This window comes from Propithecus coquereli, unplaced genomic scaffold (genome assembly GCF_000956105.1).
Source record: "Propithecus coquereli isolate 6110/MARCELLA unplaced genomic scaffold, Pcoq_1.0 Scaffold11, whole genome shotgun sequence".
Taxonomy (NCBI): Eukaryota; Metazoa; Chordata; class Mammalia; order Primates; family Indriidae; genus Propithecus; species Propithecus coquereli.
In genome coordinates this window covers 9,113,061-9,129,565 of record NW_012134969.1, presented here as the reverse complement: position 1 = coordinate 9,129,565, position 16,505 = coordinate 9,113,061, and the positions used below count along the sequence as shown (strand labels likewise).

General features: G+C 51.0%; 1 protein-coding gene across 1 annotated transcript in view; it reads right to left on the bottom strand.

The window, feature by feature from the left end:
- DHRS12 (dehydrogenase/reductase (SDR family) member 12) overlaps nt 1–12,051 on the bottom strand; it is a 35,720-nt gene extending 23,669 nt beyond the window's left edge. The window contains 3 exon segments of the mRNA XM_012648421.1: nt 2,347–2,426; nt 4,054–4,221; nt 12,003–12,051. Coding sequence (XP_012503875.1) covers nt 2,347–2,426; nt 4,054–4,221; nt 12,003–12,051 — 297 coding nt within the window.
- Between the last annotated feature and the right edge of the window lie 4,454 nt (nt 12,052–16,505).

Genomic DNA, 16,505 nt, shown 5'->3' with positions numbered 1-16,505 from the left:
CAGGCAATTTCCCCTAATATCCACCACTGGCCAAACCCAGGGAGAAGCTGACTCAAGTAGGAGCTGGAGGAACACACACCTCCATGCCATCAGCTCCCCAGCCCATCCCCACTGTGCTGCAGAGCAGAGCAGGCAGGCCCAGGACAGGCACGCACGCTCCAGAGAAATTGCCTGTTAACCACCCGTATCCTACGCCAGACTGTAGAGCGCTGCATCTGCCTTGATCACCTCTGTGTCCCCAGCTCCCAGCACACTGTCTAACACACGGCTCACACTCAAATACATACTCAAAAAGTAATGTCACCCTATTTTTCTATGAGTAAACGGAGGTCCAGGGAAGTTGAGAATGTTGCCCAAGCTCACAAGGCTAGCGAATGCAAAACCAGGACTCAAATCAGAGCACCGCTCCCGCCTGGATGCTATGCTGTTTGCCTGGGGGCTGCCTGCCAGTGAGGGACCAGAGGAAGCCGGCAACATGGCTGCCTCATAAACAGGGAGGGCAGCTGGTCCCTGGTAGGGCCTGGAGAAGACACTGAGTCAGGGGAACCCCAGGCACTAGTATCAGCTGACAGGTGCCCTCAGCCCTGGATACTCCAGCTGATGCGACTTACAAACACAGAGGAGGAGCAGATTTCCTGTGTGTGCTCAGATCCCTGCAACTCCACCTGCGTGTGTGGAGTGAGGGGGCAGCAGGCCAGGGCTCATGTTCTCCCCACCCCAGGGCACGCGCTTGCTCCCCGTTTTTGCTCTATCCCCCTCCTAAGGATGGCGAGACTGGATATCAGGATAGCTTGGTATCGTAGACAGAACCACATCATCATCTTTCTCCATATAAACCCCTCTTTGAAACCGTGTGGGCCGCACCGCAGCAGGCTGGGATCCAGGCAATGCTCCTCCTGCCCGTGGCCTGAGATTAGTATTCGTGGTGCATCTTGTAGCGGCACAACTGCGAGTGATCAGCAGGCAGACAGCCAGCGTTCAATCTCGAGAACTGCAGCCCGCAGATCGCAGCGGCGCTCGCACACATTAGAGGAAGATTTAGAGACCCTCACACTCGCCTCACACTAAGCCCCTGTAAGGCCTCTGGTGGTGCGAGATGGGGATTTCTGTGAGAAGGGGAAAGGAACAGCCACTGGCTTCGAAAATGTTATTGCAGAGCCGATGCAAAATGTTTCATTCTAGATTGGGGCATTTTTCTCCCTGGCCAGGATCCATGCTTGGGGCGGGGTGGCCCCTCTCCAGTCCCCTCCCGTGGGCCCCCAAGTTGTGAGGTCTCCTGGAGAAGGAGGCTCAGAGGAGAGAGGTCAGAATAGAATGAGGACATTCTTTGGTGACAGTGAGCAGACTATAGTGACAGACCTTGGGGCCTCCCCAATGTCCTTCCTCTCCACTTGACAGCGGGGGTCAGGGTTTTCCATCAGGGCCAGCCTCATGGTTGCTGGATGAATCACAGGAGAACGATCTGTTCAGCAGCACAGCCCCACGTTCAGGAGTGAGCCAAGCACAGGCCTGGTTTACTGCTTGGCCTTTGCCGCCTTGAAACTCTTAATAACTTTTACATGAGGGTCCTGCGTTTTCATTTTGCACAGAGCCCTGCAAATTATGTAGCTGATCCTGGTTCCAACTCTCTCAGAAGAGGCAGATCTGAAAGCTCTGTTAGAAAGTAGCTCTCTCGGCTGGGTGCAGTGGCTCACGCCTGTAATCCTAGCACTTTGGGAGGACAAGGTGGGAGGATCACTTGAGGCCAGGAGTTTGAGACCAGCCGGCTGAATGAGAAAAATTAGCAAGGCATGGTGGCATGCACCTGTAGTCCCAGCTATTCGGGAGGCCAAGGCAGGAGGATTGCTTGAGCCCAGGCGTTCAAGGCTGCAGTGAGCTCGGGTGGCACCACTGCACGCTAGCCTGGGTGACAGAACAAGACTCTGTCTCAAAAAAAAAAACGTAGCTCTCAAGACCAACATGCTGGAAGGCCACTGGGTCAACGCATGGTTTGGTGGCACCTGAGTGACCCTTAATGCATCTCACTGATGTGAGGTCCCTCTAGGGTGGAAAACCTGGCAGTGCCATTATCCAGTGTAATGTCCCTGCAGCAAGGATGGGCCCCTGCCTGCTGGCCTCCGCTGGCTTTATGGGCAGCCAGGGCCCCCACTTACCGCGGGTCAAACCTAGCCATTCAAAAGCAGGGCTCTAGCTCTTCGTTGGCTGAGGCTATTTCTGAAACAGAAGCACAAACACAGACCACTGCCAATGCCAGCAGGGGACACGGATAGGAGTCCAGCCCACTCACAGTTGACCACCGAGGCAAGAAACCCCAGCAGGAGGGTGAAGAGCAGCTTACCTGGTTACTGCTCTCCCCACCCCCCCATGGATGATATCACCTTTGGCACCTTCCTCTGGATCATGACAAACCAGGTGAACTGTGCCACCTGCTGGAATTCAACAAAACCATCTGTGAGCTATAGCTAGGGCTACAGAAACCAGCTTTTCCAAATGAAAAATTAAGGCATGTGGGCTCACAAAAAGAATACCTGAAATTGAGACTATTCTGTTAAACCCAGATGGTTGGTCCCCACTGTTAGATGGGCAAGGGCAATAGCGAGGGTGATACTAGAACCTTCTCTCTTGCCTATCTGAGCTGATTGACAGCACATCTGGGATAATGTCCTGATTTTGTTAAGGATCTGAATACATCGAGAGTAAGAGATGTCGATCTTGGTCCCTGCTCCGCCCCTAGCATCCAGCACAGTACCTGACCCAGCGGGCTCAAGCCTGGCTGCACTTTAGACTTACCTGGGCAGCCTCTGACGCTCCAGATGATGGGCCCAGGCCTGGGCACGTTTACAAGCTCCCCAGGGGATCTACTGTTCAGCCAGAGTAGAGAATCACTGGCCCAACACGTAGCAGGGACTCAATAAATATTCCCTGAATGTCGAATCGATAGATGGCCCTCATAGTATTCCAGCAAATGCCGTACCATCTTCAATCAAGGTCCATTTAAAGGAGAATGCCTTGGCCGTGGCAGTTAAGGAGCAATCATTATGGAGTCTGCTTTCTTCACTAAAACTTACCCGCTTTATTGAATGGGGTGTTTCACGGGAGGCTGCTGGGGGACCTCACGGCCAGCCCTCCCCCTCCTCCTCCCCGCAGCACTTCAGAGTGCTCCCCGTTGCTAAGACACAGCTAATCCTCTCCCTGACTTGGCAGATAATTAAATAAAGCTCCAAATGATATAATATTCCCCTGGAAAATGCCTAACTTTGTTTTACAAGGGGAAAAAAAAAAGGAAGCATCTTGAAAAGTGATAAATCCCCAATCTATTTCCCCAACTTGAGCTGGAACATCAATTTTTCCCGGAGAAGAGGCTCTAGAAAGACGTGGCAAAGCCACCACAGAGCCGTTTGGTGACCCAAGGCAGGTGAGGTCATGCAGGACACTCTGGCATTTACCCTGTGGAAGCCTTCAGCTGACTGAATAATTTACGGGGCACCCGGAAGGGCAGGGCAGCAGGAGGCTGCTCTAAGCCTGGCGGCCGGACACCAGCAAGGAGGAAGCTAGTTCAATGCACTCCCCTCTCCAGTTATTTTGGGAGCATTGGTTCTTAACCACAGTCCACGCCCCAACTGCGGTGGACTCCAGGCTCTCCCCAAACCCCCTCAAGAAATTCTCATTAGAAGACATGAGCTAGACATCAGGTGTCCATAGGTTTTTTTTCTTTGTTGTCGTTGAGTTCAACTGGGCATTCTGATCACCAGAGTTCACTTGAGCCCCTCCCTGCTCTTCATCAGAAAACCCTGTGACATGTGGGCGGGACCCACGCTGTCCTGTGAATTAATTAAGTGCTGAGGGAAAGGCTTCAGTCCAGTAGCTTGCTCTATCCACCCCTAGCTCGAAGCTCAACGCACAGCTCAGAAAGCTGGCAGCTGTGCCCACGACCACAGGATGGCTGTCCAGGACTTCCTGACCTGCCTGTGACGCAGGGCACCCTCCTCCGTGCGGACCAGCCGCAGCCTGGCCACAGGGCTCCGTGGACATGCGGGTTAGCAGGCTGCTCACCTCACCTGGCTATTTCAAGGGCAGTTGCTTTTCCAATGTTCCCTCCAGTGACCAAGAAGACTATTCTAGGAACTTGGACTTCCAGGTCATCAGAGACAAAGTCCTTAGATGCTGATTCATAGCCACTCCCAGAAACAGGAGACCCATGGAAAGGACAGCTGTAAGGAGCTGGGAACACAAGCCCCTGCAGGGAGAAAGCCTAATTCTGGGGTTGCCCTCTGCCTCTTCCAATGCATCCCATAGCTCCTTCCTCCCTCGTTCCCCTCACTTCCCTCCCTGGTCTCAAGAACAACACCATCTCAGGGCCTACACTTCCTGGACCATTGTCTTCTGAACTTTTAAAAATATTTGGAGATTCCAACATTTTGGCATCCAGACTCTCTCTGACTGCCTCTGATACTGGAAAGTGGTGCAGACACACACACACACACACAAATTCCTTGACAGAGGGATTGTTTTTTCCCATTTTGGAGTGAGGGAGAAGCTTAGGAGACCATTAGCATCATGCTTACTGCATCGCAGGACAGGTATCACTACCTAATTGGAGAAATGGGGGAGATTTGCAAGTAGCGAATGAAGAAAGAAAAAGGTAGAGTTATTTGAGCTTTTTGCACCCCAGTAGAAGAAGCCAGGGCTCCTTCAGGGCTACAGGGTATGTGCTGCACAACTCTAGGGGGTGCCACTCGGATCACAGTGATGGGAGATTTGTATCTGCATTGTGACAATTTTCCGGCAGATGACAGCAAAGCATGCTGTAGAAGTGGTGCTTTTGCTAATTTCCACAAAGGCGTCATATTGGACAGATGCAATCCTGAATTCTTTGTTTCTCTTTCCCCTTCCTTTTGAGATACCTCTTCTCTCTCTACTTTCCTAGTATTTCCTGGTTATGAATTGGCTGAGGGCAGTGGTGGCAGAACGGTGGGATTGGCAGGAGGTGGCCCTGAGGGCAGACTGTCCCCACACTCAGGCAGGCTGGGTTCTCAGAGCTTGTATCTCCACCCACAGAGCCAAGAGATTTCTCCCCTGCCGCGCAGACACCCTGTTCACACACAGACCGCTCACCTGTCCCACATCATGGTGTGTCACAACTGCCAGTTACACGCCCTGGACACTCGGGGAGGAGGCCAAAGGACGTTTATGAGCTTGGGTTTGGTCTGGAAGTCGCTGCCACAGGGCAGGCATCCCCTCTTGTCTCCGTCAAGTCAGGTGTTCTTAAGAGAATAAGAAGAATGTCCCCGTTCCCACCGTCTGTAACTCACCATCTGTAACACCCGGGGCAGCTCAGAGGACACCCTACCCACTGCTTCTGCTGTGAGTGGCCCAAGTTAGTGCGACAAGCAAGACCTCTTATTCCAAAGCCTTCCTGAAAGGTTGACTTAAAACTAAAAATAATATCAGTTAACAAGGGCTTGAACAACCTGGGTTTAAGTCAGCCAGCCTCCTAGTAGCTGTGTGTTCTTGTGTGTTGACTTAACCTTTCTGAGCTCTTATCTAATCGTCCACACAAAGGGGGATAATAAGAGCTGCCTCTCAGGCAGACTGAATGAGCTGGTGTGTATAAGGCATTTATCACAGCACCTGGAACATATTAGGAGCTCAAAAAATGGTAGTTGCCACCATCGTTATTATTAATAAAAACAATACCTTTCATGTTCACAATTGGGCTCACTTGGCCCCCAACCCTTCAAATCAGTAGGCACTTTGAAAGCATTTTAAACTACAAAGAGGAAGCTAGAAGATTTTTTTCCCCCTATGAGTGCAGGTGAGTCCTGGAATCACCGTGATAGGCTTTTCTGGTAGAGGCAAGGGGTTCCCCAGAAAGAGCCATGACTAGGGGCCTCGCCAGGCGAAGGCACCGTGGGGAAAAGTGAGAGCTTCCTAAACCACAACATAGCCAGGAAAACGGCAGGCCACCAGAACACGCGTCGTGGGAAGATCCCCTCTTCTGCGGCAGGAAGCTGAGAGGCTTTTCTCGGTGACATCCAGCTAGAGGAGACATTAGCCTCTGGGCTACCACGTTTATCCATATTAGAGGCGAATGTTTGCTGAGAGCGGCTCCTGTGGATTAAACCTCTTCCTCAGGCTCTGTGCTGGGAGCGCTGCCAAGCGGGCAGTGCCAGCCTGGCCTGCAGGACACGCCCTGCCCTCCTGCTGTCCTCCGCCTTGGCTCTGTGCCTTCTACGCAAGCTTTCCATCCTGGTCCGATCTGTTGTAAATAATAAGACTTGGCTTTTACGTATCCTCCTGCCCCTTCTGGGGGAAGCATTTTATCTTCACAAACTCTTGACATGAGTCTATTTTTCAAATGCAGAGACATAAATGACTTGCCTAAGGTCACCAGACGGGAGGTGATAAAGCAAAGGGGGGTTTCCATTCTGCAACACCCAGGCTGACCACCTATGGGCAGTCCCCAGCCAGGCAGCATCAGCGTCACCTGGAAACCTGTTAGAAACGCCTTTTCTGCCCCTGAATCAGACACTTGGGAGTGGGGCCTGGCAATCTGCGGTTTCACAGGCCCTCCAGGGGGTTTGGATTGAAGCTGAGGGGACCGTGGTGCTTAGCAGTTTCCTAAACCCCAGATGCTAGGAACTGCCAGGGAGCAAGCTCACAGGCCTAGTGTCCCTCCTTCCCCAACTTACCCAAATATGGAATTTGCTTAGGTCCCATCCACCCCTGCCAGGGGCTTAGGAGTCTGTTTAAAACTGTCCCAGGGAATTATTAGGTTAGGGGCAAGTTTAGGAAACAGACTGGATCCTGCAGCCTGGGGGCCCAATATAGGGAGGCTTTATAAAAACCCTGCTGTGCCAAGGGAAACACTGTAAACCCTAACTATGGGCTCTCACACTGAAATCAAAATGGGGTTGTTGTCTTTCCCTCCCATTCACTAAATCCACAACAGCCAGGAAACCAGCCCAAGTTTGCCAATTCCCTTCTCCTACCCTCCCCCACACAATTTGCTGTGGTCTGAGCCCCTTGGCCTGACTTCTGCCTTCCCTCAAGGTGGGGAAATCAGGATGAAAGAGTCCCAGGAGAGATTTTTATAAGCCTGCTTTCCCTGGGGGCCGCCCCTGGGTTGGAAGCTGACTCAAGCTTCATGCTGCCTTCTGCACAACGTGGAAAGATCCAGCAACTAGTGGTCACTGCCAGATCACACCCCTTTCAAAGAAAGAGGCTGCCACTGTATTCGCCCGTGTCCACCGTTCTCTGCAGCAGACAGCCTTAAGGCGGGTCTGAACTTTTCCCAGAAAAGATGTGGGGTGAAGAGAAGGGAGCAGCAACTCCTGCCTCTCCTAGGAGTTCTGCGTTGTGCCCTGGGATGATGGAAATCTGCCCAGGCTGCCTTAGGAGCTGATAAAACTCTAGTGCAGGGAGGAGAGGAAGTCTCAGATGAGAATGACCTGGAGGATTTTTACAAATGCCAGTCCACGCCCCAGGACAGCCCCACTGACTCAAACTCTCCATGGGCGGGGCCCGCAAACTGGTACTTGAAGTTCTGCCCCTCATGATTCTAATGTGCAGTCAGAGTTGAGACCCACTGGTTAGCCGAATTCATCTGAAGATTAAAAATCTCAATCTCTCTTCCGCCGCAATGTCTCGCCCCTTAAGCCCACAATGAGGTGGAGAGCAGACTGGGGCGCGTGGGGCGGCCCGCGGCCGGAGCCAGCGCCACGCACCCTTCCCCGAGCGCACACGCTGGGTGCACATCCCACCCTCGCCCTGCAAGCCAGACTTGGGAAGTTTCCGCCGGAGGAGGAAGTCGCAGTCCACGCGCCGCATCTTCTAGGTACAAGAAAACACACCCAGGAAGGTACTAAGACAGACTCTTGGCTAGCGACTTAGCCTTAGCCCTGCCGACGCCGCCAGCAGCGCCGAGAACAGCTCCCGGAGTAGACGCCCAGGAGCGCCCCCTGACGGCAGCGGGGCGGGCTCGTGCGCAGCCAAGCCCCGCCCCTCGGCCGCCGGCCCCGCCCCTCTGTCTCCGGCCCCGCCCCACGCCCACCCACGGGCTGCCAGACCGCGGGCGCCGCTGTTGCTCAAAGCTCGGTTAGTTCGGACAGCGACATGGCGAAGGAGCGGCAGGCGCGTCCCCGCCGGCCCTGCGCGCCCGCGCCTCGGCGAGCCGCGTGACAGACCGTCCCGCCCCGTCCGCCCCTCCCGCGGCGGGTTCGCGTAGCCCCTCTGCGGGCCGCACGGCGCTGCAGGGACGCGGGCCCCCTCCCCGGCGCGGCCTTCGCCCCCGTCCCGCCCGCCGTTACATCATCCCGGTTATGTAAGAGCCGCGGCTTCCGGGGCTTTGCTCCCCCGGGAAGGCGGGGGGTCTCGGAGCCGGCCCGTCCGCGCCGCCCCAGCCTCAGAGGCGCGGGGGGGAGGCGGTGGAGTGGGGGGAGAGACGGGCCCTGCCGTGGCCGCGCTCGAGGGCGCAGAGTCACCGCGGGGTGGAAGCCGGGTGTCCGCGCGTGTGGGAATGCCCTCGTGCTGCACCGTGCTGCGTATGGCCGGGATGCGAATATGGCCCGCAGCGCACCTCGCAGGATTTGGTTACCTAGAAAATAATGCGGAATAAAAAGGTGAACCTTATGATGTTAAAAAAATTTCTCCATCTAATGGGTTTCATCATAAGGTCATTGTAATAACTAGCATCCTCCAAGTTCCTACATGTATTAGTCGACACAGTGCCCTAGTACATCTCCCCTCGCCAGCAGGTGCGGTCAGGTTGATGAAGTGCGGGCAGTGACACAGCTGGCACGTGGCAGGGATGGCGCTCCCACCCGAGAGGTAATTCTGTCTCCAAAGTCTAGACTTTTGCTACTAGTTCTGCAACTTCAGGCAGTGCCAAGGAGGGTCCCCTGATCTCCGCCAAATCTTCATCAGCCTCCCTCCACCCAAGCCCAAATAAACAAGCAGTGTAAGCAAGAAAGAGAATGGTTGCTGCGTGAACCCAGATCTCAGACTACTCATCTGGCCCCATGCCAAGTCTTGTTAATGTAGGACTCACACCCCTGGCCACATCTGACCTCCATCCCTAAAGCCACATTTGAGATGGGTCTTACTGCTGTCCTCAATCCCAGACACTTGGTTAAATTCTGTGCTGGCTTACCCAAGTCACCCAGAGACTGAGCCACTCTTACATAAGATGTGCGGAGGACGGCTGCTTTAATGGCCTCATTACTTAGGACATAGGATCACTGCCCACCCCCATCCCCCAGTGGTCGTGTTTCTACTTCAGAATAACTTTTGAAATAAATCTCCCTAGAACAGCTTGCTCTTCAGAACAAGACTCTGAAGTTCCACTGCGTTGCTCTTATTCCTGGCAGAGTGATGAAAGGAAGTTTTAACAAGTGGCATTTTGCAAAACCACCCAGCCTGGTGTGACTGTCAATGCCTGTCCGGTTAGGCTGGGAGAATATTTTAGATCCCTAGGGTTACACACTGTGCTTTGTACACCCTGCTTTGTGTCAGCGATGGAAAAGGTGCCAGTCTGCTCTGAATCTCTCTGACCACCTCAGGAAACATGCTTTTGGTTCACACAGAGGGGGTGAGGAATTGTTTTGAACCACAAAGTCTATTGAGGGTGTCAGCAGCTCTTGAAGTAAAAGGGTGGATGGAAACCCAGCTCTCTCAATTAGCCATTGAGCCCGGACATGCAGCATAACCACTAAGTCTTAGTTTTTTTATTTGTAAAATGAGTATGAATATGCTTACCTTGTGAGGTGGTTGTGACGATTAGATTTATTATAAAGAGCTCAGTATCATATGAAGTGATCAGAAGGGTTCATTTCCCTCCTTATGCTTTCTTCTCACTCCTTTCCCCCCCTACACTTACAGCCATGCAGTGTACATTCAATAAATGTTCCATGAGTGCATGAAGTGTCCAATGTTTAGCCTCAAATAAACAAATATCCGCAATGTCTGCACTATACACACTTGCACAGGAGGTTTTAAGAAAAGCCAGCCCCTGTCTCAAAATGAGCTGCCACTCTCGCTTGGATGACAAGTAACACCTACACAAAAACAAAGGGTAGCATGGAGTTAATGGGGGGGGGCAGAGGGTCAAGGAGCCAGCTGAACTGGATTCTATTCCAATTTCTGCGATTGATGCCCCGTGTGATCTGGGGTAACAGTGCATTGAAGGCTTAATGTGTGCCATGCATTGTGGATTATAGCACTTAATCCTCGCAGTGACCTGTAAGGTTACTCTTGCTATTATCCCCATTTTACAGATGAGCAAACTGAGACTTAGAGGAGTTCACAGTAAATATATGGCAGAGCCAGGATTTGAGGCCAGGTACTATGAGTCCAGAGCTCCTACCTTCTCCACTGTATCACACTATACGGGGGGCAAGTCACTTAGCCTCTTTGGGCCTCAGTTTTCTCATCTGAACAAAAAAGAGGGTCAGACTAGATGATGTCTGGGACCCCTTCCAGCTCTAATTTTTCATAAGTCTAATAAGAAAACTACATAAAGATGTTAATTATACCCAAGGCACTTTTAAGAGCAACATCGAAGGGAGTATGGTTGCTTCCTTCATTTCCCAGGGGTGGAAAGCCTCTAACATATTTCTTATGTGTCCCTGGTTCCAATTTGCCACTCAAAAAGCCAAACAAAGAAATCATCCTTCAAAGCTTCCTTCCAATTGATTTGAATCCCTGAGGCTAATTTTGACCAAAGTAGAAGGAGAAGCAGAAGGTGTAGACTAAGAAATCTATGGCTGCCTGCACAACAGATATCCATGATGGGAAGTCTGCATCCTCTTGCGCGCGCGCGCACACACACACACACACACACACACACACACACACCAGTATTCATATCGCCTTCCACTGACGCTCAGTACCAGTTTCTCTAGCCAAGTTGTCATGGCAACACCAGCTGCCAATGAGATCATGGAAGACAAGGTCATAATGGCAATGATGCCTTCATATTTTACCTGGCAAAGCCACTTAGTTAATAAGATGAATAACTGTAAATCATAAATCCATAGGAAGCTAAGCACCATTCACCGTACGTGTTTAGTGTGCGACTTCGGGTGGGGAATAGAGATGAAAGCAGAGGGAAAGGAACAAAAAGAGAGAGAGCGTGAGGCAGGGGGTGGGGAAGGTCTCTGCTGCCGATCCGTGTTATTCCTCAGTGTAGATCATGCACAGGTGCTGACCCTGCCTGTGCATGGATTAAGGAACTGGGCTCTTCCTAATGACAAGGAGGGAGGGGTGTCACAGGCTCCCAGCCTCAATCACACAGGCTTATAAGAAACCCAAGGCGACAGCTTCCTGGTGTTCGCACTCGCAGAGGAGAGGAGCAGCCCAGGGATGACGGTAGAGGACAGCCCGCTCAGTGGCTGATAAAGTCACCGTGTGGTGACGCCTTTCTGGTGGCCTCCCTGCCTCTCTTGATGACATCGCCTTGTACAGACTCACTTGCCCCAGGGTTGTCTGTTGCCCATCTGAGCCAACTTCCTGAAGAACCAAGCAATTTGAGTTATAAGGGTTTCCTTCCTTTCACAAGGAGCTAATCATAGTGTGGGCCTCTGGTGAGAATTTTGCCGGGGGGAGTCGAGGTGGGAGACTCCGTGTACACTGCATGCCCTTGTGCCCTTTGATGTTTCACCGTGTTCGTGATTCACTTATTCAGACAACAAACATGCAAAGATCCCCCTTCCCTCCCCAGCCTTGTCTACCCTCCGAGGGCTGGACTCATTGGCTGTGAGACGGGCCAAAAGTGTGGCCAGAGTGACCCAGGTAGATCAGTCCCCAGCCGCGTTGATGACGAAAATGATTTCCCACAAACATGGCCCGTGTTGGTCTTAAACTCTTATGAAGTCTGTTTCTCGGCTTTTGTTTTATAGCAGGCTGGTTCTCTTCCGAGGGCAAAAGCAGCAGGTTTTCAATGGTGGCTCTTGGCAGGAGGCGCTGGGGGCGTGACATTGCCCCCGGATGTTGCCGCAGCTCACCTTCCTGTACCAGCTGGTGCCGCCGCTGACCCTGGGACAAGGGCACCATCGCGGGCGGGAGCGGGGTGCCCACACAGGGTGGCGCCCTGACGAGAAGGGGATCCAGTCGGAAGACCCACATTCAGCGCTGTCGCCTTTCAGAAAAGACATGTCACCTCTCTGAGCCTCAGTTTCCCCTCCACTTGGGAGTGTAACTGTACAGGCCTCACAGCACCGTAGTGAGGATGAAGTAAAGGAAAGTTTCTCTTCTTTAACAAACACACTCCACACACTATGTGCCAAGCACTGTCCTAACCTCCTTACAAATGGGGGAAACCAGGCACAGAGAATTTAAGCGGCGTGTGTTCGGTCACAGCCACACATCTGGAAAGGGGCAGAGCCAGAACTCTGCCTGACCGTCTGGGTCCAGAGCCACACGCTGCAGGCCCTTTCTGCAAGGACCGGGGATGTCCCATGGCGGCTTCTCCTCAGTCTCTTCTTTCAGTAACTTCTGTGGCGCCGGGAACTTCCACTACAGTCCCCTCGCCTTTTGTGGTGGGCTGATTTGTTCCTGGGTGTGACTGGGCAGCTTGTGATCGCACGGCTCCCTCTGCCAGCTCTCCGCCTACCCCCAAGCCCCAAGCCAGAGGCACTCGGAGACGGAGGGCGGGCATCGGGACCTGCACTCACAGCCTGGGAGTGTGTGTCCCTGCATGTGCACGGGTGACCAAATGACCCTGTGTTTCGGCTGTTTAATATTGGTCAATGCTGTCATTCTTCAGAGGCTTGGGAGGATAAGGAATACATATATATATTTAAATAGTGCTAACATACACATGACATAAAATTTACCATTTTTAACTACAGTTCAGTATTAAGCACAAGGTGATGGTGCAACCATTACCACCATCCATCTCCAGAACTTCTCATCTTACCAAACCGAAACTCTGTCCCACTTAAACACTAACTCCCCGTGCCCCTCCCCTCAGTCCCTGGTAACCACCATTCTCCTGTCTCCATCAGTTTGATTCCTCTAAGTGTTCATACCTCACATAAGTGGAACGATACAGTATGTGTCCTTTTGTGACTAGTCTATTTCAGTTAGCATAATGTCCTCCTGCTTCACCCATGCTGTAGCACATTGCAGAATTTCTTTCCTCTTTAGGGCTACATAGTGTTTCATTGCGTGAATATACAACATTTTGTTCATCTGTTCATCTGTTGATAGACACTTACATTGCTTCCACCTCTTGGCTATTGTGAATAATGCTGCTATAAACATGGGTGCGCAAATATCTCAAGACCCTGCTTTCAATTCTTTTGTGTATATACTCAGAAGTGGAATTGCTAGATTATATGGCAATTCTATTTTTAATTTTTTGAGGAGCCTCAATACTGTTTTCCATAGCGGCTGTATCATTTTACATTCCCACCAACGTTGTGCAAGGGTTCCAGTTCTCCATGTCCTCACCAACACTTGTTATTTTCCAGGTTTGTTCTTTTTATTTTAATAGTAGCCATGTTAGCGGATGTGAGATGGTGTCTTGTGGTGGTGTGTTATTATTTTTTATGTATCTAAAAATACATGTAATAATTTCTGCGATATTCAAGTGCGACCTCCGCCTCGTATTCATTGACTAATATATCTTAGTTATACATACACACTCACATCATATTCAAAGGACAGTTTGATCCTTAGGTATGTGGTTTTGTTGTTGATACTCACATTCCTGGGACTATAAGGAAGAACATTTAACCTAATCCACCCTTCTCTCCTCTCAGGAGCTTAATCCACTGTTGGTGACAGGTGTGTCCTCAGATGAGTCACATGCCTTAATCCAAAAGGTTCTGCAACCAGCTTCCTTGGGACTTCTGGCTCAGTAGAGGTTTACTTAGGTACACAACAGGAGGATGGCAAATATTTTCTCAAACTGAGCTCTCAGTGGTTCAAGCGGCAAAACGAGATTTCACGTTACTGGTTTTCCCACTTGGATTCCCGGAAATGACAGACCATGCCAGCTACAGGGAATGTCTGTTTTCAAACGAGTCTTTGTCCCTTTTCAAACTGGTAATGCTTGGGGCAGATTTCTGCATTGATAATGAAAAGACATCCATGATACAGGAGTGGAAAAAAGCAGGTTGTAGAAGAATATGAATATTGCTCTACAGTCTGACATAATTGATGTAAAATGCATATATTTATGCTTAAATATGCATGGCGTATTCCGGAAGCATACTAAAAACAAACACTGGGAACCTTTTTGGAGACTGGGACTGGGGGTTGAGGTGGGTCTTGAAATCTTTTGCGTTTTACTTCATACCCTTTGACACTGTTTGAATTTCTAGCCATAGCAGGTATCACTTCTGTAATAAAAACAAAGCTTTAAAATAGTCATTGTAGGGAAATGCAAAGCATTATAAAAGGCGATATATGAGTGATTTCTCTCATGCCTCCTGCTGTGGAGAAATGACTCGGTCTTAGGCCGGGTTCCCTGGAAGCGGAGTCTGAGATGGGGCTTCATGTAAAGAGATGTGTCAAGGGGCGTGGTCTCAGGAAAACAAAAACGAAGGGAAGAAGGACAAGGAAGAGGGAAGACTTTAGCTTCCACCTGATTCCTGTGGGGAGCTCTGGAGCATGGATAACACCACAGGGTTGACTCGCCCTGAAACAAAGGGGTTGGGCCTTCTCTCCCTCTGCCCGGCCAGTCCCCAGCTGTGGGTACCGGCTCGGGGAAGGAGAGTGGTAACTCCCAGGCACCCCTCGGCAGCTGGATCCAGTCAAGCAAGGACAGGCCCAGGACAGGGTGCAGGTGTGAGCCATCAGTGGCCACACCTGCTGCTGGGGGCACTGAGCTGACAAGAGGGATCCCAAGGGAATCTGGGCCACAGTCCCTTTCCCTGGTGACTTGGGAATCGAACCCAAACTGGCTTCCTTATAAACAAATTTATAAACTGTAAATTGATTTATGCAATGTTTTTCTGTCGTTCATTTCTTTTTCTTCTTTTTTTTTCTTTTGGCCATGGAAAAGTACAGACTATACAGGACATTTTAGAAGCTGGAGTACTCAAATGAGGAAATAGAGATTTTAAAAAATCCGTTTAGAAGAATCCAATCAGACGGCAAGAGTTTGGCAATTGTGGGGAAATCATCAGAAGGTTGTAGCCTAGATGCTGGCCAGGGAGGGGCAGCTCCGGAAGGAGGCAGTGTGTTCCAATCTGGCTACTGATGGCTGCAGAGAAGGCTTTTTTTCTCTTTTAATTTCATGGACAGTGTATATCTTATCATTGATTATATCTCCCTTTCCACTTTGCATTTGAGAAAATTCAAAGCCAGATTTGAATCCAGGACTAAGTGACTCAGGGAATAAGGCCAAAGGGCAGGGGTTGCTCGGGGAGGGTGTATTGTAAAGCCTAACATTCCACGGGCCGCCTTGACATCTCTGAGCTTCACAGGGGCCCAAAGCCCTAACCGTGACTTCTCCTGCCCTCACCAGATACGCCCCTGACCCAGTGGGCGAGGCTCCGCTCCTGGCTAGTCCCCCATCGGTCGCACTGGCGGCATCTCGCCCAGGCACCAACCTAATGGGTTTCACTCCCTGCCAGCCTGTAAAATGACTCAAGCCTGTCACATCCCCCCATGGAATCCCCCAGTTACTGTACCCTCTTGCTACACACAGCGTGGCCCCCACAGCCCCTACTGGTTCTCTCTGCTCCTGGGGGCAGCCCCACGTGGCCCTGCTGGTACTGTGTCCCCCTCCCCTGGGCCGCGAGTCTATGTGATTAATAAGCTGCTGTCGATCTCATGTGTCCAGTGTGGGGGGTCATGTGTTCAGCCATCTTACACTATTTAGGGCAGGGACCCCTCCCTCAGCAATGGGGTGATATGATGTGATCAGAACACAGACACGTTTTGAGTCACAAGGGTCTTTAGGAGCCTAATTAGAACATGCCGTATGTGCAAACCCTTAATACCTTTCCTTTGCCCATGAAGCAGAGCTTTACTTCCATACCCTGCAGTAAGTTTTAAACTTTAAAAGTGATGTCACAAAGGAAATGTTCTAGAGAAAACAACATATGCATTTGAAAACACTCCCCTCTTATTTTGCTTCTGCTTGCAATGGCAAAATGCTGTCTCCCAAGATACCTGGGATAATTTGGCTGCTATGATACTAGGCTAAGAAAGGCAATCTATTGAAATTCCATCTCTATAAAAGAGAGGTTTTCTTCTTAGTTCTATACTTATAAAAAGAGAAATTACCACTACAATCACTAAGAAGGATTTCCTGTTAATTCATTTTTTCTAGGATCTCTACTACAGACTCATCTGCCCACCCGAGGATTTTGAGTTTTACAGAGCAAAATTTGCCCAGAGCAGGCCCCTGGTGGTTGTCAGCTTCTGTGTACAGAGTCTGTACCCTCAAGAACCCACTGGAAGAAAGAAAAACAAAGCATCCCAAGGACTGGAAGACTCTCTTCCCCCAGGGTATTCAAGGAAGACACTGGGGAACAAATTGTACGAAGTTT